At 41.3% G+C, this 26,250-nt stretch overlaps 1 protein-coding gene across 9 annotated transcripts in view; it reads right to left on the bottom strand.

Annotated features, from left to right (window-relative positions):
* Positions 1-26,250, bottom strand: part of Scn11a (sodium voltage-gated channel alpha subunit 11) — a 143,214-nt gene that overhangs the window by 91,610 nt on the left and 25,354 nt on the right. For all 9 annotated transcript variants that reach the window (XR_004518772.1, XM_033768041.1, XM_033768040.1 and 6 more), the window contains exons 5-13: positions 16,714-16,842; positions 15,488-15,582; positions 12,372-12,545; positions 11,407-11,473; positions 9,291-9,429; positions 8,607-8,804; positions 7,723-7,896; positions 1,717-1,846; positions 418-656 (exon numbers count right to left, since the gene is read on the bottom strand). Coding sequence is in view for 8 of the 9 variants with exons in the window: in XM_033768041.1 (XP_033623932.1) it covers positions 418-656; positions 1,717-1,846; positions 7,723-7,896; positions 8,607-8,804; positions 9,291-9,429; positions 11,407-11,473; positions 12,372-12,545; positions 15,488-15,582; positions 16,714-16,842 (1,345 nt within the window). In the remaining variant the exon portion in view is untranslated. The remainder of the gene's footprint in view (positions 1-417; positions 657-1,716; positions 1,847-7,722; positions 7,897-8,606; positions 8,805-9,290; positions 9,430-11,406; positions 11,474-12,371; positions 12,546-15,487; positions 15,583-16,713; positions 16,843-26,250) is intronic.

The following is a 26,250-nucleotide window of genomic DNA, read 5'->3' as shown; positions in this document are numbered from 1 at the left end:
CTACTAGGGGCCGACTCACCTCCCAGGAGAACACCTAGTAATGGCAGCCACACTGTTTTCTGACAAATATCTTCTCTATCAGTGGGGACCATGGCAGTCTTTACTCTGGGTCTTTGAATTGAGTTAACACTTTCTCCATCATCCCAAATAATTGAACATTCCAGATTTCTACTCAAGCACCTTGATAGGTGGATGACTAAGAAGACGCTTTAATGTACTAGGGAGCCAACACAGGGCCCACAGAAAATGACTGACATGAACAAGGTTAAAATAAAATCCTAAATCATCTTTTACCTCTATTCCACTTACAGAGAGACCAAAGGCCCAGTTTAGATTAGGTCATTTACAAAAAGGTTTAGAATGCAAAAGACTTATAATTCAAAGTTTAGAATATGCTTTATATTTTATAAAAATTACCCAATTCCCTGTTTGCAACATTATCTTAAAATTCATATCCATTCCATGATGCTCCATGGCCAAGAAGATGGTATTGATTATAATGCAGATGGTGATGGCCAACTCAGTAAAGGGGTCCGTCATCACAACTCGCAGGGCCTTCTTAATGTACAGCCACTTGGGGCTACAATTCCACACAAGGTATTTGGATATCAACTTTTCCCCACATGGGAGACAAGGCTGCTGTAGCTTTTCTTGCTCTAGAGAAGGAGAAGGAGAAGTTGAGGGATTAGCTCTGAATCTGTCTGTTTGCTCACTGGCTGAGTATGTTTCTTCCTCTTCTTCCCCCCAGGTCTCTCGTGATCGGTGATCGGTGATCGGTAAAACCGACTTGTGTAGCCAGAAGGGTTTTCCTGCCAATCTCAGTACAGCAGAGACAGTTTCCCATATGCAATTAGCAGCTTTTGTAGTTAAGTACATCATCTTGACTGCGCATTGAGGAACTGGGCTGCACTCTTAGAGACACGGATATAGAAGTCAACAGTGACTGGGTGTGGCCCCATGAGAGAAAGGGACACAGACACAAGCCATGTCCTGTCAAAACAGACCATGATGAGGACCTAACGGGAAAATGGAAAGCTACCAGTGCTTAGCAGAAGGAGAGATGGTGTGGCAAGGATATCTGTACGCACTGAAAGACACTCTACCCATCAAACAGCTGCACCCTGATTCCTCCAGCACCATTTCATGCATTTCTGCAGGCCAAACAGGGTGATGCAATAGGTTCAAAAATGCTAAGGGACCCATCGGAACTTGAACAACAGGGGAGGGATGTGAACACCAATTCTTAGATGGGGCTGTATTACCAGCTGTTAAACAGGATGCAGCTTATCTACACAGGTTTTCTGTTGCCTGTGCCAGACTGATGACTCTAAATTCAATAACAACTGCCACTTCCTAGGAAAGTCTAAAGTCTTCTCTGGATGACTCTCATTGTCACTCAGACCTCCTGTGACTGACTGCCTGACCTGCTTCTGAGGCTCTGGTGGTGCTCTTGGTCAGAAGTCTCACCCCATGGTGAGCCAGTTCCCATTCTTGTCCAAGGGCCAGCTCAGAGTGGCACTCAGCTCAGGGAGGGTCCACTTCCTCTGGCACTTTGCTCATGTGCTCCAAAGAGGCACAGGTAGTCACTCTTAACGACAGCAGCGAGGTGGTTCCTACAAAGCCTCCTTTGCAGTGCATTTCTGGAACACTGGGATGGGGAATGGGAGAACATTACTACATATTACACTTTCCCTTGGACTCAGAGGAGGGACTTACCCTTCATGGTGATAGTGATGATGCTGACAGCACTCAGTGCCCTCTGCCTTTGCAAGGGGTCTCCATGCTCATCAGAAACATCCACTGGAAGATTCTGAGACAATTGCTTGGTTTGCTCTAGGAGAGGTGGCTGCAAGAGAAGGCACGATGGACTTTGTAAAGCAGGGGCTGCCTCTCCCCAAATTTTACAAATACTTTATCTCAATGCTATGTGCAATAACTGTGCTCAGTGTTTTATGCAGATAAACTAAGTTTTCCTTCACAACAAGCCATATATTCAGTTTTCTTACTCCATATTTAGTAGATCAGAGAAATGTGATTTGGCCATTTCTTATAGATGCACATTTCGAGAGTCCTATCTAGAAAAATTGTGCTTTTCCTGTGCTTTATACATTGTCAACAGAGTGCAAACAAAATTTTACAAAAGCTAGTGAGCAGCCGGGTGTGGTGGCACACTCCTATAATCCCAGCACTCGGGAGGCTGAGGCAGGAGGATTGCCATGAGTTCAAAACCAGCCTGGGCTACATAGTGAGTTCCAGGTCAGTCTCAACTACATAGTAAGACCCTGTCTCAAAAAAACCAAAACAAACAAACAAACAAAAAAGCTAGTGAGCATTGGCTCATGGTATAAAAGCCATAATAAATCTAATTTGGAAAAAAAGTTTGCAGAGAGCAGAAGTGGGGAATAAAGTATAAAGCTAGGTCCCTATATAGGAAAGTATGCTGAAGAGCTGCCTGTATAGATTTCAGAACAATAACTAAAATATTTAGTCCAACTAAATATTACCAAATTATACACTAAATCTCAAGCACTCCCTCTGACTATACTCAAAGGCTTGTTGACACCTTCATTTTCTATAATTCTAAAAATCACTGAGAATCTAAAGATATAACCATCAGCTCTTCAGGAAACTCCGTATCCAGAATGGCTATTTTCCCAAGGTTCTGACCAGTCAGAGCCTCACAGACAGCTATCTTTCCCCAGCCTGTATCTCTAACATTTCCCTTTCTTCTGACTTGTGTCTCCATAATTGAATTATCTCTTAACATTCCCTACCTTAATGATAAGAATACCTTTGTTTACTGAACCTTCCAGAGTCTTGTTTCTGTGTGTCAGTGTCCCTGCTGGGACATCCCACAGGCACCTCAAAACTAGCACATCAAAAGCTGAACATGCCATCTTTGCTACCCTTAAAACAAGCCCTTTTTTGTCTCTCTCTCTATATATATTTTTCTTTCTTTTTTTTTTTTTTTTTTTTTTTTTTTTTTTTTTTTTGGTAACAGGGATCAAACTCGGATCCTTGCACTTGCAAGGCAGATGGCAGAAACACTAAGCTAAATCCCTGGCCTCTGTCTCAATAAATTATTTTCTATCAAGTCATCTCCCTGAGCCAGGTCTATCCTCTACTCAACTCCAAGTTTTATCTTATGTAGATCGTGCAATCTGTTCATCTCTCTTCATTGTCACTGCTCTAACCTTGGTATAAGCCACTGTCACCTCTTACTTGGGTAAGTGTGGTAACCTCTTCATTGGTTGTCTCTAGTCTTTCTTCCTTCAGTCTTTGTGTTACAGTGCATCCAGGATTTCAAAGTTTATGTGGGGTCACCTCATTCTCTTGCTTAAACTCTTTCAGTGCTTATTAACCTTGCCCTCACCCTCCTTGTAAAAGGTGAACTCCTTTGCTTGGGTTTCAAGGCCTTTTGTAGCACTCCATCTCTCACCACCACAGCTCTCTAACACTGTCCTCCATCCGCATCTCTCTCACACACACACATGTGCATACAAGTTTTCTAATGGGTTTTATTCTGCTTTCCTTTGCTTCTAGACCTTTGTACATACTTTTCTCTCATTAGTAATGCTCCATTCTCCTTTTGCCTGTTAAATTCTCTCATCCAGCTGAGATACTGTTTGTTCTTTTGGGAACTCTTTTCTGACCTACTGCTCTTGTCCCAGCCCTCCACCAAGTCTGGGCTGGTTGTCGGAAATAGACCTTGTTAATTGTTCCATCTGTATGTTCCATCTTGGTCCTGCCTTCAGAGCTTTCTCTGGTGACCAAAATCCCCTCTTCCCTGTTGTACAGCAAGTCAGAAATGCAGGAAAATTATGAATTCCCAGTCTCTAGCAATCTGTAACCAATGATCAATCAAAGTTGGTACATATAAACTCTAAAACCCACACTCCAGGGATTAAGCTTCAACTGCCATCACTGGTAACTGGCTTGATAATGAACCTTCACTGGCCCCCTTCCCTCCCATGTACCTGTCTGCTCAGCACTTCCTGAGATGACTTCCAGAATGATCCACTTTACCCTAATGTCTGGCTTTGCTTCAGTGGAAACCCACACTGACCTAATGCTTCTCCTCTGCTCTCCCAGTGATCATCACATTGACTCATAGCTGCCTCCTCTTTTGTGTGTCTTCATCATTAGTTGTAAAGTCTGTGGGGTAGGAACCATGTTTCTCCAGTGCCTACTCCCGAGTTGAGCAGACAGTAAACACTGTACCCTGCTTAAGTAGATGTTTATGAAAATGGATGATTGACTAGACACATGGACACATGAGTGTGTGTGCAAATGGATGAATGGAAAACGAGGACGTGAACCCTTTTGGTTAGATTGTCCAAGGACTTGTCCCCCGACCCCAGACCGCACTATGGTACCATTAGTCCATTCAACAGTACTTACATTTTTTAAGGAATCTTCATCAGAATCTGATCCTTGAGCTCGGCCTTTCTTAGATTCTCTTAAAAAGAAAGATTTTCTTTTCCCTTTACCAAAGAACCTCCTCTTCTTGGGGGAAAAAGATGATGTTTGTAGAGAATTAAGTGAACTTCTGTCCATTCCCATGGCAACCAGAGCCTTAGAAAGTGAACAACAGCAGTTCACGAACAGATTATGCCTTTCCATAGAACACCACAGACAATCTCAACCTTAGTGAGCACACCCTGCGCTCTCACAGTGGCATCACACCACTTAATTTGCTTATCATCCAATTAGAACAAGCTAGCTCTGAGGTATTCTTCTGGGGAAACAGGTCCAGCTCTTGCACAGAGAGTGCCACTGTCAAAGGTAGAGTCAAAGTCACTCCTCTGCATCACTAACCCTTAGCCCTTAGCCTAGTGTGGCCTTGGAACTCAATGAACATGATAAAAAAAAATTTCAGAAGGGAGAAATAATGTTCCTGTTATTCTAGAACCTCAACCACTCCCAAGCAAGGGCCCCAAACAAAATCATCTCCATATAGCTAGATAAAGCTGGAACAGGGCCCCAATTTACATATATATAAGTTGAATCCTCCAGTCAGTAATTTGGGACATGTTTAGAAGATGCAGGCTTCAGGAAAGCAAAGAGCATCAAGACTAATAATATTCCCTGGTCAAAGGTAGACAACTTTGAGAGAGACCACAGCACAGTCAGTCTGCAAACAGCTTAAATTTTCAGAAAAGCACAAATAGAGAAACTGCTGAGACCAGACCCTAGGAAGCAGCATTGAGCAGCAGGTCACACTGTCTCCAGCATCTCTCTGATCCCCTGGGCAGAACCCACATTCTATCTCTACATGTTCCTACCTCCTTTTCTTCCTTTATCAGTTTCTGGGCTTCCTGAAACATCTTTTCCTTGGCCTCTGTTTCTGCAGCTACATTCCTGCTCTGCTCCTCATAAGCCATGGTGACAACTGCCAGCGTTAGGTTAATCAAGTAGAAGGAGCCCAGGAAGATGACCACCACAAAGAAGAAGACTGAGTAAGGCCCAGCGGTATGCAGGGTCTGCGAAGGACAGAGCACATTCTTGTATCTGAAGCCTCCTCCACAGAGCAGTGGCTATCACGTCCAGCAAGATGATACCATTGCTGATGATTGGCCTTTGCCCAGCACTGGGCAGCTTAGCTGCTGGATGGCTCCCCAGCCACCCAGGAGCTCCTGGCGCCCTGTCTTGCAGTGGGCAGATGCCATCTATCAGTGCATGTGGGAGCCTTAATTTTCTCAATAGTGTTTGTGTTTTTAAAATAAAAAAGGCAAGAGTGATTGAACTTCAGAGGGGTAATATTTATAGAATGGTTTTCTCACAGTCTTCCAAATATCGTGCTTATAATTTTCTCAAAATTTCTAACAGAATCACTAAAACAGAATTTAACAGTATAGCTGTTAAAAATGGAGAATTGATAACAAAAGTTAGAGGCAGATGGTTCTTAATAAACAAGGGGAAGGAAGGCAGAAAGGACAAAGAAGAGAGAGAGACCATGAATATACGACCTGTCGATAAAGCTTCTCCCAGGAGTCTTGTGTCATAAGCCGGAACATGGCAAGAAGAGACCAGCCAAAATTATCAAAATTTGTATAATTATAATCAGGATTAATGCCAGTGGTTTTACATCTAGAATCTGGGGGACACCTGGATGTTGAAAACAAAGGAACAGACAAAGGATTACATTGCGCACAGCCCAACTTTCCTTTCTGTACCCCACCCTAAGCCCACCCATGACAGTACTCTTCAGAAGGCCGTGAGATCCACCCAAAAACCCAGGAGAAAGGCAGCAGAGTGACCTTCCAGCCAAGGGATTTGCCTAGCCTCACAGACTTCATCTCAGGGTGGACACTTGTCAACTCTTTTTTTCAACTGAATGATTAATAAATTCATATAAACAAGTATTTCACTGAAAAATTAAGTGTAACAACACAGTGTAAAACAAATAAATGCACATAATGAATGTTCAGTCTCCATCTCTCCCTGTCCCTCACTTCTTGATCTTATGTAGATCGTGCAATCTGTTCATCTCTCTTCATTGTCACTGCTCTAACCTTGGTATAAGCCACTGTCACCTCTTACTTGGGTAAGTGTGGTAACCTCTTCATTGGTTGTCTCTAGTCTTTCTTCCTTCAGTCTTTGTGTTACAGTGCATCCAGGATTTCAAAGTTTATGTGGGGTCACCTCATTCTCTTGCTTAAACTCTTTCAGTGCTTATTAACCTTGCCCTCACCCTCCTTGTAAAAGGTGAACTCCTTTGCTTGGGTTTCAAGGCCTTTTGTAGCACTCCATCTCTCACCACCACAGCTCTCTAACACTGTCCTCCATCCGCATCTCTCTCACACACACACATGTGCATACAAGTTTTCTAATGGGTTTTATTCTGCTTTCCTTTGCTTCTAGACCTTTGTACATACTTTTCTCTCATTAGTAATGCTCCATTCTCCTTTTGCCTGTTAAATTCTCTCATCCAGCTGAGATACTGTTTGTTCTTTTGGGAACTCTTTTCTGACCTACTGCTCTTGTCCCAGCCCTCCACCAAGTCTGGGCTGGTTGTCGGAAATAGACCTTGTTAATTGTTCCATCTGTATGTTCCATCTTGGTCCTGCCTTCAGAGCTTTCTCTGGTGACCAAAATCCCCTCTTCCCTGTTGTACAGCAAGTCAGAAATGCAGGAAAATTATGAATTCCCAGTCTCTAGCAATCTGTAACCAATGATCAATCAAAGTTGGTACATATAAACTCTAAAACCCACACTCCAGGGATTAAGCTTCAACTGCCATCACTGGTAACTGGCTTGATAATGAACCTTCACTGGCCCCCTTCCCTCCCATGTACCTGTCTGCTCAGCACTTCCTGAGATGACTTCCAGAATGATCCACTTTACCCTAATGTCTGGCTTTGCTTCAGTGGAAACCCACACTGACCTAATGCTTCTCCTCTGCTCTCCCAGTGATCATCACATTGACTCATAGCTGCCTCCTCTTTTGTGTGTCTTCATCATTAGTTGTAAAGTCTGTGGGGTAGGAACCATGTTTCTCCAGTGCCTACTCCCGAGTTGAGCAGACAGTAAACACTGTACCCTGCTTAAGTAGATGTTTATGAAAATGGATGATTGACTAGACACATGGACACATGAGTGTGTGTGCAAATGGATGAATGGAAAACGAGGACGTGAACCCTTTTGGTTAGATTGTCCAAGGACTTGTCCCCCGACCCCAGACCGCACTATGGTACCATTAGTCCATTCAACAGTACTTACATTTTTTAAGGAATCTTCATCAGAATCTGATCCTTGAGCTCGGCCTTTCTTAGATTCTCTTAAAAAGAAAGATTTTCTTTTCCCTTTACCAAAGAACCTCCTCTTCTTGGGGGAAAAAGATGATGTTTGTAGAGAATTAAGTGAACTTCTGTCCATTCCCATGGCAACCAGAGCCTTAGAAAGTGAACAACAGCAGTTCACGAACAGATTATGCCTTTCCATAGAACACCACAGACGATCTCAACCTTAGTGAGCACACCCTGCGCTCTCACAGTGGCATCACACCACTTAATTTGCTTATCATCCAATTAGAACAAGCTAGCTCTGAGGTATTCTTCTGGGGAAACAGGTCCAGCTCTTGCACAGAGAGTGCCACTGTCAAAGGTAGAGTCAAAGTCACTCCTCTGCATCACTAACCCTTAGCCCTTAGCCTAGTGTGGCCTTGGAACTCAATGAACATGATAAAAAAAAATTTCAGAAGGGAGAAATAATGTTCCTGTTATTCTAGAACCTCAACCACTCCCAAGCAAGGGCCCCAAACAAAATCATCTCCATATAGCTAGATAAAGCTGGAACAGGGCCCCAATTTACATATATATAAGTTGAATCCTCCAGTCAGTAATTTGGGACATGTTTAGAAGATGCAGGCTTCAGGAAAGCAAAGAGCATCAAGACTAATAATATTCCCTGGTCAAAGGTAGACAACTTTGAGAGAGACCACAGCACAGTCAGTCTGCAAACAGCTTAAATTTTCAGAAAAGCACAAATAGAGAAACTGCTGAGACCAGACCCTAGGAAGCAGCATTGAGCAGCAGGTCACACTGTCTCCAGCATCTCTCTGATCCCCTGGGCAGAACCCACATTCTATCTCTACATGTTCCTACCTCCTTTTCTTCTTTTATCAGTTTCTGGGCTTCCTGAAACATCTTTTCCTTGGCCTCTGTTTCTGCAGCTACATTCCTGCTCTGCTCCTCATAAGCCATGGTGACAACTGCCAGCGTTAGGTTAATCAAGTAGAAGGAGCCCAGGAAGATGACCACCACAAAGAAGAAGACTGAGTAAGGCCCAGCGGTATGCAGGGTCTGCGAAGGACAGAGCACATTCTTGTATCTGAAGCCTCCTCCACAGAGCAGTGGCTATCACGTCCAGCAAGATGATACCATTGCTGATGATTGGCCTTTGCCCAGCACTGGGCAGCTTAGCTGCTGGATGGCTCCCCAGCCACCCAGGAGCTCCTGGCGCCCTGTCTTGCAGTGGGCAGATGCCATCTATCAGTGCATGTGGGAGCCTTAATTTTCTCAATAGTGTTTGTGTTTTTAAAATAAAAAAGGCAAGAGTGATTGAACTTCAGAGGGGTAATATTTATAGAATGGTTTTCTCACAGTCTTCCAAATATCGTGCTTATAATTTTCTCAAAATTTCTAACAGAATCACTAAAACAGAATTTAACAGTATAGCTGTTAAAAATGGAGAATTGATAACAAAAGTTAGAGGCAGATGGTTCTTAATAAACAAGGGGAAGGAAGGCAGAAAGGACAAAGAAGAGAGAGAGACCATGAATATACGACCTGTCGATAAAGCTTCTCCCAGGAGTCTTGTGTCATAAGCCGGAACATGGCAAGAAGAGACCAGCCAAAATTATCAAAATTTGTATAATTATAATCAGGATTAATGCCAGTGGTTTTACATCTAGAATCTGGGGGACACCTGGATGTTGAAAACAAAGGAACAGACAAAGGATTACATTGCGCACAGCCCAACTTTCCTTTCTGTACCCCACCCTAAGCCCACCCATGACAGTACTCTTCAGAAGGCCGTGAGATCCACCCAAAAACCCAGGAGAAAGGCAGCAGAGTGACCTTCCAGCCAAGGGATTTGCCTAGCCTCACAGACTTCATCTCAGGGTGGACACTTGTCAACTCTTTTTTTCAACTGAATGATTAATAAATTCATATAAACAAGTATTTCACTGAAAAATTAAGTGTAACAACACAGTGTAAAACAAATAAATGCACATAATGAATGTTCAGTCTCTATCTCTCCCTGTCCCTCACTTCTTGAAGACAACATTTAACAGCTACTTCGACCCTCTAGTTTTTTATGAACACAGCAACAACAACAACACACACACACACATTTATACACAATTCACACCTGAGCTTTCACGCTGTACCTAGACTGTGTGAGCTGTGTTTGACATATGAACTAAGACAACATTTAACAGCTACTTCGACCCTCTAGTTTTTTATGAACACAGCAACAACAACAACAACACACACACACACATTTATACACAATTCACACCTGAGCTTTCACGCTGTACTTAGACTGTGTGAGCTGTGTTTGACACATGAATTTAGAGAGACAAGAATACTATGCCTTCCAGCTGGAAAACAAAACTGTTCCTTTGCGTTCAGGAGAAAGACTCCCCAAGTTGGATTTTGCATGTAGGAACATCACAGTGAAAAGTCAAAGCACTGTATAAGGCAGCTGCGGGCCCTCACGGAGGTGAACACAATGTGGGTGTAGTGAGTCCTCTCACAGACTGTTCTAGAGAGCTCAACAAGCCTTGCTTGTATCAAAGGCCACTGCATCTTGTAAGCACAGTAGTGAGAGGGAATCCTCCCTCTTTTCTCCAGATGGGTCACGTTCCCTGTCACAACTCTCAGAACCTGTGCGTCTCGGGAGACAATGCTTTGTAAAATGTACTCGACTGTTTTCTCCAGGAGACGTCAATTTCAAAAGAGTGCAGCTGTTTTGATCATAATTGCTTTCCTTGGACCTAACTCAAGAGCCTGGCACACTGTAGGCCCTTGATATCAAATAGATATCTGCTCGATACAGGGGAGTGAGAGTACTCTATCTCATTAGATTGCCTTGCACCTTATGTTAAGTTGAAATGTGCTCAATGAACCTTCACTGAATTGAATTTCTCACCACAGGGAGCACTGGTATCTTTGAAGAAGGAAGGGTAACTCCATAGGTCTAGAAGGCTACTAGCTGGGCATGAGTGTGTATGAATCCACACACTGCTTTGTTTGCACTTAGAGGCCATGGTGGTTAATGGAAAAACAAAGATAAGAGGCATGCTCAGAGAATTTCATCAGGCAATGAATGTCACCAAACAGGAAACCAGGGACTTGTGGGGCTCTTAGTGATGAAATCATTTATCAGCTTTGAAAGTCTTAAATGTCCATTCCAATAAGTTTTCACTAGGCTTCTTATTGGCTACCAATTTAACATGAGTTCGAGGGAAAGCTGCTGTAAATACTTGAAAAAAATATATATATATTTTTGGTACCGGGGATCGAACTCAGGTCCTTGCGCTTGCAAGGTAGGCGGCAGCACCACTGAGCTAAATCCTTGGCCCCTCTTGAAAATAATTTTTATTGAGTACACAAATCTACAACTGCTTAAGCCAGGTGCAGTAGCCTGTACGTACAATTAATCCCAGCTATTCAGGAGGCTGAAGCAGAAGATAATGAGTTCAAAGCCAGCCTTGGCAATTTCGCAAGACCTAAAGAAACAAACAAACTGCAGAGATACAGAAATAATCAGAACTGCTTGAGAAGTCTCATCTCTGCCTCCACCAGGCATTCCATGAAGACCATCTCCCACATCACGGCAACAGGGCTGAACAGAAGTGCTTGGCTGGGAGAGAAACGGAGAGTATAAGCCACTTACCTTCCAGCACTCCAATTGCCACACATTATGGGTTCTGTGGAATTTATTTCCTTTGCAAAGCAAGAGTCTGAGAGAAGAAAGAGTCATAAATTCAGATTTTTTAAAAACTTAAAGGAAAAGAGTGGCAAATATTCTGGCTGATTCTTGAAAACATATGGTTCTGGATACTCTGCTGGGAACGTCCAACCTGTGGCCTGCCTTATTGTGGTTTTTGTTTCTTTTAATATTATCATAAAATATTTTTAAAATAAGTTTTGTTACTCACATATATTAACTATGTGGTGTATTTCATACACAGCCTAAGGCAATTGTTCTTCGTTCAAACAAAAAAAAAGGGCAAAAATAGGCCACAGGTTGGACATGCCTATAAGGTGATAGAAGTTGGTGTCTGCAGAGACTGAGTGCTGAGCCCTCAGGAAGAGAAAAGAGGAAAGGAACAAGGAAGGAGAAGTGGGAGGAGGAAGTAATGACATCACCACCACAATTTCATCGCTTGGGGAAGGATGTTCATAACCAGACAGCACCCCTGCAGGAGCCGGACACAGACATGTGGAGAGCAGACAGCTACGTGAGATCCAGGACATGCGGGAGCATGTGCACTGAGCCACAGTACAGAGAGGAGGAAAAAAGAAGCGTGGTCACTGAAGAAAATGCTTCAGCGGGCTATGGAAGCTGCTGGTTTATTGGCCAAATCAAGCATTTTGAGCAACTCAAGAACATGACGAAGTGAGCAGAGATCTGAATGGCAGAGGATGGGAGCAGACACTGCTCGTGTGGCCATGGCGTCAGGCTTTCTGCTCTCCAGAGAAACCCAAAGATGGGGGCAAGTCTCTAGGAAACGCACCTGCTTGCACAAGACCTCTGGATGGATCACGCCCTCCCTTGCTCTCAGAGCCAGGTACGCAGGTGGTATGTGTGGCAATAAACAAGCTACCACGCACCAACCGAGACGCGGAATATTTTACCATTTGTTTCACCGGTAGTGTCACAGCCGATCTTCACACATTTCTGGCTCAGAATTCCCTGGAAAAGCTGCTGACCCACCAGGGCGAAGATGCAGAGGCAAAAGAGGGTGAGGACCATCACATCAACAAGCTTCTTCACTGAGCGCAGCAAGGCCCCCACGATGACCTTCAGACCTGAGGAGGAGGACAGGTGTGGGAGAAGCAGTCCACACAGGCCTGGCCAGGTCAAGGAAGTCAAAGAGATGGCCAAACTTCAGGCCTGGCCCACGGTTCTGCACTTTTTAGAAGCTGTGTCATCACAGCAGTCAAACTCTCTACCTGTACCTTCACCTGTGCTGCTCGAGGTCACTTTGAGGAGCAAGGAAGGAGCCTGCATAGAAGTGGGTACAGGCACAGCCAGATGACAGTCTGGGGGATACAGCAGTGTCAGAGAACGACACAGACCCGCAGTTAACATGCTGTGGGCCCTATCTACTCTCAAGGTACATGAGGAACCACAAACAACCCCCCAACAAAGCTTCACCTGTGTGGGACCATGTATGCCTGCAACATTTCTACCATCTCTGTGTCAAAAGGTGCCACCATCCAGAATCAGAAAGATTCTAAGCGACACAATTTCTATGGATTAGTATCGATCATACAGGAGACTCGAAGGTAAGGGAGGTGAGAGTACAAGGCAGTATCGAGTGGAGGCCAAGACCACAGAGGGCAAAGTTCTTACAGAGTGATACCAAGTGGGCAGAGGGTACTGAGGTCACACTGGAGCCTCACTTCAACTCCAGGTGTGGCCGGCCTCGCCAAGCCACGTTTTAATCTGCTACAAGAGGTTTGATTCTTCTCCCAAAATTTTTGACAAAAGACACTCATGATTTCTAAGTAATTTTCAGAGTCTCACAGAAGGCTATACCTCTCTACCTTTACTTCCAAAAAACAAGGATCTCCATGTGTTCATAGGCCAAAAAGGAGGATCTCCATGTGTTCATCTGCTTAGGAGGAGGGACAAATCCCACATGAAGGTCTTCTGGCTGCCAGTTTCTTTATCACTCTGCAGTTGCCTTCCTGGAGTCTCAAAAAATAAATAAGTGAATAAATAGCCCACTGCCTCTATTTTTAGAGAATCCAAACTGCTTAGAGTTCAGGTACTGGGGATGTATGGCCTAGCCTAAGTCTATATAATCATCAGACCAAGTTAGTTCCCATAGTTTGCATTCATAGTTTGCCAAAGCTACTGACAGAAGGAGAGGGAGGATGGGAAGAGGAAAGGACTCCAGGGACAGGAGATTTTTAAATAAAGTGGGATTTTTTTCCAAATAAAAGAGAGTATTTTTGCAAACAGAATAAAAATGGAAAGAGAGGGAGTTATACCAAAGTAACCTCAGGTTTTAACAAACTGGTATTCACAGTCACAATCCACCCTTGGCTTCATCCCGATTCCTAGGGTTAAAGTGCTTTCCTCACCTTGCTTCCCTGGGACATCTGTGGTTTCCTACCCACTCCACTGGTGGCTCCTACTCATCTCCTTTGCCGGTTCCTCTTCTCCTTCCCTCCCCTTTAGCGCTGCCATGCCTGGGGACTTCTCTCGACCTGTGCTCACTCTCTTGGTGATCTCATCAGGTTTCATGGCTTCACGCGTCATGTATAGGTCTGAGATACCTATCTCCAGCTCAGACTGCCTGGAGATCCTCAAGTCGTGTATCTAATTGCCAATTTCATACTTCCACCTGGATGTCTCGGTCATCTGAAGCACACGTTAAAGGCCAACTCCCATCCTGACTCCCAGAACTGCTCCTCTCATAGCCTTCCCGGGCTCAGCCAGCAAAAACTGCCATCTGCCCAGGCACTCAGGCTGAAAACCTTGCTATCATCCTTGACTCTTCTCTTTTACCCCCACCACAAACATAATTTAGTCAATGGTTATTTCTGCATTCAAATTTAGAGACCCTGACCACTGTCTGCCAACTCTTTGACCAACACCTGACCTAGAGAAAAACCATCCCTTGCTTGAACAATGGACTTTTATGACTCTATGGGCTCTGAGGAGCAGTTCTGGGATTAGGGGTATGCAGGGTTTGTTGGGGAAATACCTCTGACCGGTGGGGGAATCAGGAGTTGGCAGGAAGAAACTGTCAGACTTCTGTGTAGCTCTGTCACCTAATAAAAGGGAGAGGGAACCAAGCAGGGCTGGAAAGGAAGAAGCTCAGGCTGTAGTACAGCTGTGAGAGCCTCAGCCAGGTTACCAAAGTTCCCCTCTAGAGGAGGATCAGGTCCTCCAGGAACAGGCCAGCACTAGCACCCACGCTGTGCAGGGCCAGCAGGATTTTGGCAGGAGCACAGATGTAGAGGAAACTTCAGAGGGTGACAGCAGGGACCACCTGTTGCCCGTGCTCCCTGAGGCAGATCAGAAGCGTGCCTCCACAGAAGCCACCATGCCCCTCTCCTGGTCATCCTGCTTCTGTGGCTTCCTCTCATTCTATCCTTCCATTTCTTCAGAGGGAAGCTTTGCTCCCATGCTCATAGCTTCCCTCACTTCTGGGACCCCCGCTCCACTAGTCTCCCCACTCCCCCAGCTCCATCCACTTTACCATCTCTCCATCTTCGCACAGTTTCTATCATCAGTACACCCTTACCCAAATATTTGCTTGTGTGTCATCACCTTCGAATCTTTGCTTATTTCTCACCTTCTCAGTGACACCTATCCTGACCACCCTATCTAAAAGTGCAGCCTGCTTCCCCTGTCTGCTGTAAATCCCCATCACCTTCAAACTGTCCGTTTCCTTTATATTTTCCATGGCACATAGCAGGTTGTACTATACATTCTGCATACACGATTTGCTCATGTAAATTTACTCCCTTACTCCTATCTCTCTCCCCGCACCCTGACCTTACAGCAAATATTCCAAGAGGGCAGGCATCTGTGCCCCCCATGGTTAGATCCTAAGCAATTAGCACAAGGCCTGGACATATTAAGTGCTCAATAATTATTGGTTGAACAATCAAATAATGTAGAAAGCAGGGGCTGTTTGGCTTTGGTTTACATGATGACATTTTGAAAAATGTAAGTATGAAAGAACACTCTCTCCAACTGACAGCCAGCGTTAAAAGTTAGATTGGCTTACCAGAAACTACTGAAATTGCTTTCAGTGCTCTGATGACTCGGAAGGTACGCAGAGACAACAGTTTGATTGGGGAACTAGGATTTAAATCTGCAATCCTACAAGGCAAAACACAGAAAAAGGCTTGACTTACTCCGTTCTGCAGCTGTGCTGCCCATTTCCACAAAAGCCAGAGTAAGCCCTGGGCCTGGGCCTACCAAGGGGAAGTGAGAAGCCTCATCTTTATCTCAGAACTTGGCAACATCATATTCGTCCCTTGAAGTTGCCCACGCAGTTGTGGCTACATCCATGAATAATGGAAACCCACACAAACATTTATCCACTGATTGCCAAGTCCCATGCTCTGGCACACTTGCTAAGGTCTCCCATCTAGGATCAACATGAACCTAGACAATCTGGTTTTAGGACCTACATGCTTACAACATCTTCCAATGGCCAAAGGCATGTAAATGTTGAACTTCAAACATAAAATGCTAAACTTAGAAGCACCTACATGTAAGGACTTTGGTGAATATTAAATAGAAGAGTACTGTATATGCGAAGTACTCTTGGCACACATACATTATAAATTTACTATTGTTGTGCTGGCAATAGGCCATTATTTTTTGTTTGTTTTTATTCCGTTTCATCATTTAGATGCTAAATCAGTGTCCTATCCTTCAAGAAGAACATCAACCTCCACTTCATACTATACAAAATTAACTCAAAATAGACCCTGGACACAAAGACAAAAGGCAAAACTGTAAAACATAGGGGAAATTCTTTGTGAACTCAAAGTAGTTGAAGATTTTTTTTTTTAAGTCTTTGGTTCCTCCCTCAAGCTCTGACAGCTCATACATGAACAGCCTCTAACCTGGTACTCCCTATACCATATTGCAATGGTCACTGTCACTCTTCCCCTCTGCACTGTGAGTTTTATGAGGTTGAGAGCACTTGCTTACTTTGTTCTTTTCTTTCAACCCCTGTATCTTGCACAGAGCCTGTCCTATAGACACAGGTGTTAAGTAAATGAATGAAGAAATGAGAAAATCCTAGAAATGGTTTTGTGCCTGGAAGCCTCTGGCCAATGGCCACACACTGCCCATTCAGGGCCATTTAGCAAGATACTTAGAGCTCTAGGCATTATTAGGTTACCTCAGCCACTCATGTAGACCCAAAGGGACTGATGGAAGCAGAAGGACTTCTTTCCCACCCCAGGTCTCTCCAATAAAAATCTTTTACATTCTTACGCTGTTCCAATGACAATGGAATCAAGCCAGTTCCAAGGATCTCGAAGGAAAGAAAATTCATCCAGGATAAAGCCTCTTGCAAGTATTTTTATCAAAGCTTCCAAAATATAAATTGCAGTGAAGACACATCTACAAAGTAAATAATTCAGAACAAGAAGAAACATGATAAGTGGTGAGAAAAGCAAAGGTCCAATCTGGCCTTGATATTTTTTTATATTTCAATGTGACATTTAACATTTTGGTCTTCAGTGATCAGAGTTCAGAAAGGCAAGCTCCTTGATCAAATTCTAGTACTCCGAATCTCCAAGAAACAGGCCCAAGGATAAAGCTGTAAAGAAAATATTTTCAAATAAACCTTTTCAATGCCTACTTTCTGGCCACATTCTTGAGAATGATTTCTGCCAGCACAGGGCCAGAGGACTGGGACTGGTAGCTTGCCACCATCATTCTAGAGCTGTCACTCTGATGTACAGGGAGAGATAATAGTGAGGGCACAGTGAAGAGATCAAATAACAAGAAAAAAAATGGGTCTTTCCACATTCTACATTCATGGACTGGAGATTCAATATTATTAAATTGTTTTACTACCCAAAGTGGTCTAAAGATTCAGTGCAACCTTTATCAAAAATCCAATGACATTTTTTGCAGAAATACAAAAATATAATCCACAATTCATATGGAATTTCAAAGAACCTTGAATGGCCAAAGTAATCTTGGAAAAGCAGAACAAAGTTGGAAGTCTTACACTTCTGCAAGTTTTCCCATTAGGTCACCATTAAACCTAATCGCTGAGTTTGCCACCAGAATTGTAGAAAGAATTAAGTTCATGAACTGAAGTACCACTGTATTACAAAGCTACAGTAATCAAAACCGTATGATACTGATGCAAACACAGACATACAGACTACTAGAATAAAATAGATAACCAAGAAATAAATCTTAACATATATGGCCAAATTTTCAATAAATGTGTCAAAACTACTCAATGGAAAAAGGAAAGTCAATGAACAATAACCAGTGTTGGGAAATCCAGATATCCACATGAAAAAGAATAAAGTTAGACCCTGTGTTATACCATATACAAAAATTAACTCAATATATGTTAAAGACCTAAATGTAAAATGTGAAAAAATAAAACTCATAGGAGAAAATATCTGTAAATAATATATCTGATCATGGGTTAATATCCAGAATACATAAAGAATTCCTACAACTCAAAAACAAACAAATCAAATAACCAAATTAAAAGATGGCCAAAGGACTTTAATAGACACTTCTCCAAAGGTGATATACAAATATTCAATAGGCCTACAAAAAGATGCTTAACACCATTAATCATCACAGAATTGAAAATTAAAAACCACAGTGAAATATTGCCTCTCACCCACTAGGATGACTACTATCATAAAAATAAAACAGCAACAACAGAAAATAAGTGTTGGTAAGGATGTAGGGAAATTAGATCCCTTGTGTATTGTTGATGGGACTGTGAAATGGTAAAGCCCCATGGAAAACAGTTTGGAGATTCCTTCAAAAGTTTAAAAATTGACCTGCCACAATCCAGCTACTGGGGAGTTAAGTGTGATAGGTAAGAATTTTGAAAATGTTCAAGTTTTTGACTCTGAAAATGCTTTCTAACTGCCTATTCCCACCCCAACATTGATGAGTGGCTGCAGCCTTGAAGATGTAAAGTTGGAGAAAATAAATTTAGGGTTGCCAGAAAAGCTGGAAATTTAGGAAGAAATCCTGGAAGCAACCAAGGCAGAGCTTAACAAAAGGGCCCCAAAATAATGATATAACATATGTAAAATGATGAAAGAAAAAAATACCAAGCAAGAACTCTATAGTTAATGAAACTACCCCTCAAAAAAGAAAATAAAATAAAGGCATCTTCAAATAGAATTAAACCTTAAGAAATATTAAAGGAAGTTGTTCAGGCTGAAAGAAAACGATACCAGAAGACAAGCTGGATCTACAGCAAGGCAAGTCTTTAAAAGACATATATCCACCTAAAGCAAAATTTATAAACTGTATTGTTGGTTATGTATATTAACATGAATCCATGACAAAATAGCAAACAGCTGGGGGATTATATTGTTACATGTTTTCTATTTACTTTAAGTAATTCAATATTAATTATAAGTACACTGTGACATATTAAATATGCATAACTTGCTCTCTGGAGCAACCACTAAAAATAATACAAAGAACAAAAGCTAAATATCCCAATGAAGATGAAAGTGAAATATTAAAACATATCTGATTAACACAAGATGAGGCAGGAATAAGAGAAAAATAGAGTAGCAAAACAGCAAAAACACAGATGAGAAAAATTTTAAAATCAATAAAAATAGACATAAACCCTAGTACAATCATTTATTAGATGTAAATGGACTAAACATTCCATTGAAAAATAAAGTCTGAATTGATAGACTGCATATAAAGCAAAAATCCAGCTACCTCCTCTTAACAGCTACCTGCTCTTAACAAGAGATATGCTATAAATACAAAGACACAAACAGGCTCAAAGTAAAAGGATAGAAAAAAAGATAAACCAGGCCAATGAAGAACATAAGAAAGGTGAAATAGCTGCACTAATAACAGATAACTCAAATATTAAAATGAGCACTACTAGGGGCCAGGGATTTAGCTCAGTGGTGCTGCTGCCTGCCTCAAAAGTACAAGGTCCCAAGTTCAATCCCAGGTACCAAAAAAAAAAAAGACACTAATAGGAACAAAAATGACATTTTATAATGATAAAAATGAATATATCAAGAAGATATAATTATCACAAATGTATGTGAGCCTAAATGGTGCTTCCAAACACAAAAAGCAAAATTTGACAAAGAGAGATAAATAGACAAATTCACAATTATAAACATATTTCAAGCTTTTCTTTCAGTAATTCACAGGAACACTAGGTACAAAAACCAGTAAAGGTGCAAAAGATCTAAATGACAACTGCTGACTTCTGCAACCTGACTGACTCCGTGCGGAATGTCACACCAAACAACTGCAGCAGTGTTTTCAAGTGCACAGGAAGCCTTCTCCCTGGTAGACTGTATAATAAGTTCTCCTGACTTCAACAGACTGAAATCTTGAAGAATATATTCTCTAATGATAAATAAATTAAATTGGAAATTAATAAAAATGAGACAGAGGAAACGACACTTCAGACACAACCCGCAGAAAGGGAGAAAATACCTGCAAACTATTCATTTAACAAGGGATTCATGTCCAGAATATATAAGAAACTGAAATAAAAACAGGAAAAATCTGATTTTAAAACTGGCTAATGATCTGTATAGATATTTTTCTCAAAAGAAGACATGCAAATGGGCAAGAAGTTTATAAATCTTAAACATCAGTAATCATCAGGGAAATACTAAACACCTCACCCAGGTTGGAATGGCTATTACTAAAAAGATTTAAAAAAAAAAATCATACTGTAGGCCCAACATTCTAGAAGGCAGAGGCAGGAGGATTGCAAGTTTAAGCCCAGCCTGAGCAACTTAACCTGACCCTGTCTCACAATAAAAAAATTAAAAAGGACTAAAGTGTAGCTACATGTGACGGCCCTGAGTTCAATACCCAGTACCTCCCTGCAAAAAGGAAACAAATATAATAAATACTAGGGATGTGGAGGAAGAGGGACTCTACACTACTGATGGAAAACTGAACTGGTGCAACCATTACAGAAAGCAGTATGGAGGTGCCTCAAAAATCTAGAAATAAAACTACCATATGATTCAGCAACTCTGCTGTTGTGTATATATTCAAATAAAATAGAATCATTATATCAAAAATCTACCTGTGCTCCCATATTTACTGTGGCAGTATTCATAATGGCTAGAATGGAAAATCAACCTAGATGTTTATTGGTAGATAAATGGATATAGAAAATATGGTTTAAATACAAAATGGAATATTACTCAGCCATGAAAAGAATGAAATCCTGACATTTTTCAGCAATATGTATACACTGGAAGTCATTATGTTAAGTAGCATAAGACAAGCATGGTAATACAAATAGTACATGTTCTTACTTGTGCTAACGAAATAACTGATCTCTTACAATGGAGTGGAATAGTGGTCAACAGAGACTGAAAGTGGCAGCGAGGTGGGGAAAGGAAAGAAGTTAGATAAGGGGCACCAAAATGCAATCGGAGAGGAGGAATTGGTTCTGGTTTTCTATAGCACAATGAGGTAACTACTGGTTAAAGCAATCTATGATACATTTCAAAATGAGTAGAAGAGTATGAAATTCACAACACATAAAGATAGTTAACACTTAAGGAGATGGAAATGCTTGCTGCCATGATTTGATTATTATATATAGCATATATGCATTGAATTATCACAATTACTCCACAGTGAGGTGCAAATATTATGTCTCAAAAAAAGAAGCATGAAATTTTTGAAAATTAAAAAACACACACTTCTGAATATATGACAAAATATGAAAATATGAGACCAAAAAGAAATCACAAGGAAAAGCTGAGAATATTTTGAACAAAAAGTAACAAAAACCGAATGTACTGAAATCTGCAGGATGCAACTAAAATAGTGCTTGGACAGAAATTTATGGCTTTATACAATTGTATAAGAAAAGAAGGACTACTTAAAACCGACTACTTAAGCTTCTACCTCAAGAAGCTAGAGATAACTGGGTCCATTGGCACATGCCAGTAATCACAGGTAGTGGGGATGCTGAGATAGGAAGATTGCAAGTTCAAGGCCAGATTGTACAACTTAAGGGAATCTTGTCTCAATAAAATTAAATAAGAAGACAGGATGATTACAAGTTCAGGGCTGAGTAACTTAGTGAAACCCTGTCTCAAAAAAATTTTTTTTTAATTTTTAAAAGCTGAAGATGTAGCTCAGTGCAAAGGCTCTGGGTTCAACACCCATTACTGTGATAAATTAATTAATTAAAAGGGATAGAAACAAAGCCAGGTGTGATGGCGCACGCCTGTAATCCCAGCACTCAGGAGGCTGAGGCAGGAGGATCACTGCAAGGTCGAGACCAGCTGGGGCTACATAGTGAGTTCCAGGTCAGTGTCAACTACATAGTAAGACCCTGTCTCAAAAAAAAAGGGGGTGGGGGATAGAAACGTACTTCAGTGGTTGACGGGTAGTATGCGTGAGATCTAGGGTTAATTCCCATTACTACTTGGAGGGGCTAGAAACAGTAGAAACAGAAAAAATTAAAATAAAAATAAAGTGACAAGACTTAAAATCACTGAAATGGTCATAGGTTGCTGGTAGCAATGTAAAATGGTGCAGTCTCCTTGGCAGAGTTGGCAGAGATATTTATCACAGGATGCAGCAAATCCATATCTAGCTATTTATATGAAAGAAATGTAAACATATATCAACAAAAATATTGTATACAGAAATATTCAAAACAGCTTTACTACTAGCCCCAAACTATAAATAACTCAAATTCCCATCAGTACATAAAAAGGAAAACAAGTTGTGGTATATCCATACAATGGAATACAACTAAGCCACAAAAAAGCAGAGAACCTGGGGATTTAGCTCAGTGGCTCCAATGCCTGCCTCGCAAGTGCAAGGGCTTGAGTTCAATTTCCGGTAACAAAAAAAAAAGAGAAAAGAAAAAGTGGGAAAAAGACTGATACACACTAACATAGATGCATCTAAAAAGATCGTGCTAAGGGAAAGAAACCAGACAGAAAAGTCTGGCATCATAAGTATCATCTGATTTCTAAAACATGAAATTCTGGAAAACGTGAAACTGATCTAGAATGGCAGAAAACAGGTCAGTGCTTGCTTGCTGCTAGAAATAGGAACGAGGCAACTGACTGAAGACATATGAAGAAATATATTGAGATGACTGAAATGTTCTCAGCATTGACTGCAGTGGTTTCTAGCATGTAGTTAAATGTGACAAAAAAAAACACGGTTTCTTATCTATTCCATTCATTATTCAACTCATTCCTGAAGGATTAAGCCAGTAAATATGTTAAACTGTAAGAACAAGATGTAAAAAATACCAAGATATAGAAATTTCTAAGTGGAAAAATTAATTTATATGCCTAAAAAGCCAATGAAAATGACAAATAGTTAATTTTTAGTTAATTCACTCAAACTAAACAGGAAAGAAGCAAAAACGATACACAGTAAAGATAGAAACAGACAATTCACAACCTAAAATATCAAAAGGAGCCTGCTGGGGATTTTGATTGGTGGTGCTGCACCTGCCTGGCAAGGGTAAGGTCCTGAGTTCAATCTCCCATAACAGCAACGACAAAAGCCTTACTCATTTGGAGATTAAAGAAATATAAATATTTTAACTATATAAATTGGAGAAGAAAACTTGAATGATAGCAAGAATATGATATGACTTATTATTAGTAATATTGATGATAGAATAAATTGATATAGAAGAATCTATCCTGAGGAAAAATATGATAATCTTAGAATAGCTTTATGCAAAAAGATGCTTGTGACAATACTTATACTACTAAAATATTACAGTGGTTAAGTAAATTAGTTGTCTTACCTGATAAAAATATATAGCCAACAAAATTGATTCCTATAAAACTTATGTATGTGCAAAGAAAATCACTTAAAATCTTGACACCAAAACATATGTGTGCTGATTATTACAAATGTAATTTTAAAACTGCTTTGATGACAGTTATAAAAAGTATATGGAGAGTTGAAGTGCAGGAAGCAGGTTACACTTCCGGCATCAAGACGGCTGGAAAACGGCCACACAGTAATGATCAAACTTACTGTTTAACACTGAGCCACTCCAGGGATTGAAGGTGCATAACAACCATACTCCAGGATCCCTAGGGGCACCCTGCCTGCCAGTGAGTGGGTGGGAGGCAGCCACAAGAGGCAGTGGCAGAGTCAGGGAAAGCTGTCAGACTCCCCGTGAGAAGTCTGAGCAGCAGGGAGCTCGGGTTCAGGAAGGCAGGTGGTCAGCAGCACTGCCATCTGTGGCGAGGATCCAGGCCCATCAAGTGTGGTCTTCTCAAGCAGTGGGTCTGAAACCAGAATGCAGCACCACAGACTGCTTGGTTCCCTTGTGGCCCCCATCCATCACAGAACTCAGAAGTCATTTTTCTTTGCTCCCCACCAGGGATACACCTCTTCTTGGACATTTGCCATACACCTAGGGGCATGGCTGGGCACCTAGGGGATCTAGAGCAAGTAGGGCTTCACACTTCAGAACTACCTGGAGAGAGCAGTGGCTTGGGGGACACAGATGGATACAAACAGATGCTAGAAGTCCTGGGAATAAACACAGAGTGAGGCAAACAGCACAGCATTAACTGGCTTCACTAAGCAGGGAAGGGGAACAAGGATCAGCATTCACACAACAGCCTGCTAAGTGGGTTGAAAAACAGTAGGACCCCATTACAACTTACTAGTGCTCCACATACCTGGTAGTCTCCAACACTTACAGGTCCTAGAAATAAACTGTACCCATGCAAATAATTTGACATGGAGGGATTTTCTTTTACACTTATTTTTTGTCTTTCTTTGTTTCTTTTTCTCCTTTTTATTTTTCTATTTTCTTCTCTTTTTCATGTTTATTGGTTTTTTCCTATTACTTTTACTTAATTTATTTAGTTTTTTTATTCTTTAACAGTGTGTATGTGTGTGTGTTTGTGTGTGTGTGTGTGTGTGTGTGTTACTAAAGACTGAACACAGAGCCATTACACTAAACTACATCTCCAAGCCATTTTTATTTTTTATTTTGAGACAGGGTCTCACTAAGTTGCCCAGGCTGGGTTCAAACTTGCAATCCTCCTTCCTCAGCCTCCCAGAGAGTTGGGATTACAGGTAAGTGACACAGTGCCCAGCTTAATTCAATTTTAAATATCACATTTTCTCCTACTACTTACTTTTTTTCTTTCTTTTTAAAATTTTACCTTTCTATTTCATTTTCTCTTTCCCCAATCCCTCATTTTTATTATTAATTTATTATTTTAGTTTTTAGTTTTTTTATTCTTTAACAGTGTGTATGTGTGTGTGTTTGTGTGTGTGTGTGTGTGTGTGTGTGTGTTACTAAAGACTGAACACAGAGCCATTACACTAAACTACATCTCCAAGCCATTTTTATTTTTTATTTTGAGACAGGGTCTCACTAAGTTGCCCAGGCTGGGTTCAAACTTGCAATCCTCCTTCCTCAGCCTCCCAGAGAGTTGGGATTACAGGTAAGTGACACAGTGCCCAGCTTAATTCAATTTTAAATATCACATTTTCTCCTACTACTTACTTTTTTTCTTTCTTTTTAAAATTTTACCTTTCTATTTCATTTTCTCTTTCCCCAATCCCTCATTTTTATTATTAATTTATTACTGTTACCTTTAACCTTTATTAATTTTTTGTCTTTTGGTTTATATTATTATTGCTTCCTTCTTTTCTATTATTAGTACTGGTTAATTTTAATAGGTTTTTTCTCATTGAGTTTACTGGTATATTTTAGGTATACAGTACAGTTACATTACTTTTAATAGGTTGTAGTGGTATATCACTATCTGGTTTGTCTTTGTGTGTGTGTGGTTTTTTGTTTTTTGTTTTTTTGGGGGGTTTGTTTGTTTTTTGGTACTGGCGATCAAACTCAGGACTTTGTGCTTGCAAGGCAGGTAAATTCCCAGCCCTTGTCTCTGTGTTGTTTTCATTGCTGCAGTTTGTCTTCTCTTTTCTAAATGGCTCTGGGGATCAAACTCTCAAAACTAGTATAGACACTAAGAAGACCCTCACATAAAACAGAAAAATGTCTACCCCAACACGAATCTCAATACAGAAATACAAGAAGTATGAAAAAACTAGGTAATATGATTCTTCTAAAAGTCCAGCACTAGCTCCTCCAAAAAGCCCACAGCTGGCATAAACTTTAAAAAAATATGGGGTTTTGAGAGAGACTTTTTCATGGTGGTACAGAGTTGGAGAATAAATCCAGTGCAGTGCCCACCATGTTACCAAAGAGAGTTCAATCAGCCACCATTTTGGAAAAGAGTTGATCATGTGGGACTTAGCCACACAACGCCAATATGACACCTTCATTCTAGGACTAAAGTGTTACCCTACTAAAGTGAGAGCCAGCCACAGAAGACAGGCAGGAAGAGATTCTAAGAGCCCCTAAGAAGTTCAGGCTCAGGACCCAAAAGTGCATTCAGTGGGTGGGGGTGGGGGTGGGGTGCTAGCTTTTAGAGGTGGTTGGATCTGAAAGTGATGGCATTGAGTTCAGTGGGCTTGAGCCCCCACCCTGATGCCTATATCCAGAGGTGATTAGTGGTCTGATGATTTCCCTGTGTAACACTGTGAGCAGGGACATCCTAGCTTGGACAGTTGCCACAGACTAGTGTTTTATGGATGAGGAGCCTTGCAGCAGAGGGCTGCCCAAACAAACCCAAAAGCTATAAAGAGGGATAGATAGGACTGTGACTTGCTGGATTCCAAAGACTGCAGATGGACCAGGGATTTAGCTCAGTGGTGGTGCACCTGCCTCGTAAAAGTTCTGAGTTTGATTCCTGGTACCAGAGACAAACAAAA

The sequence above is a fragment of the Fukomys damarensis genome, unplaced genomic scaffold, assembly GCF_012274545.1.
Source record: "Fukomys damarensis isolate Sample0158 unplaced genomic scaffold, DMR_v1.0_HiC HiC_scaffold_24, whole genome shotgun sequence".
Lineage (NCBI taxonomy): Eukaryota > Metazoa > Chordata > Mammalia > Rodentia > Bathyergidae > Fukomys > Fukomys damarensis.
The sequence above is the reverse complement of the archived record's forward strand: the minus strand, read 5'-3'. Positions and strand labels throughout refer to the sequence as shown.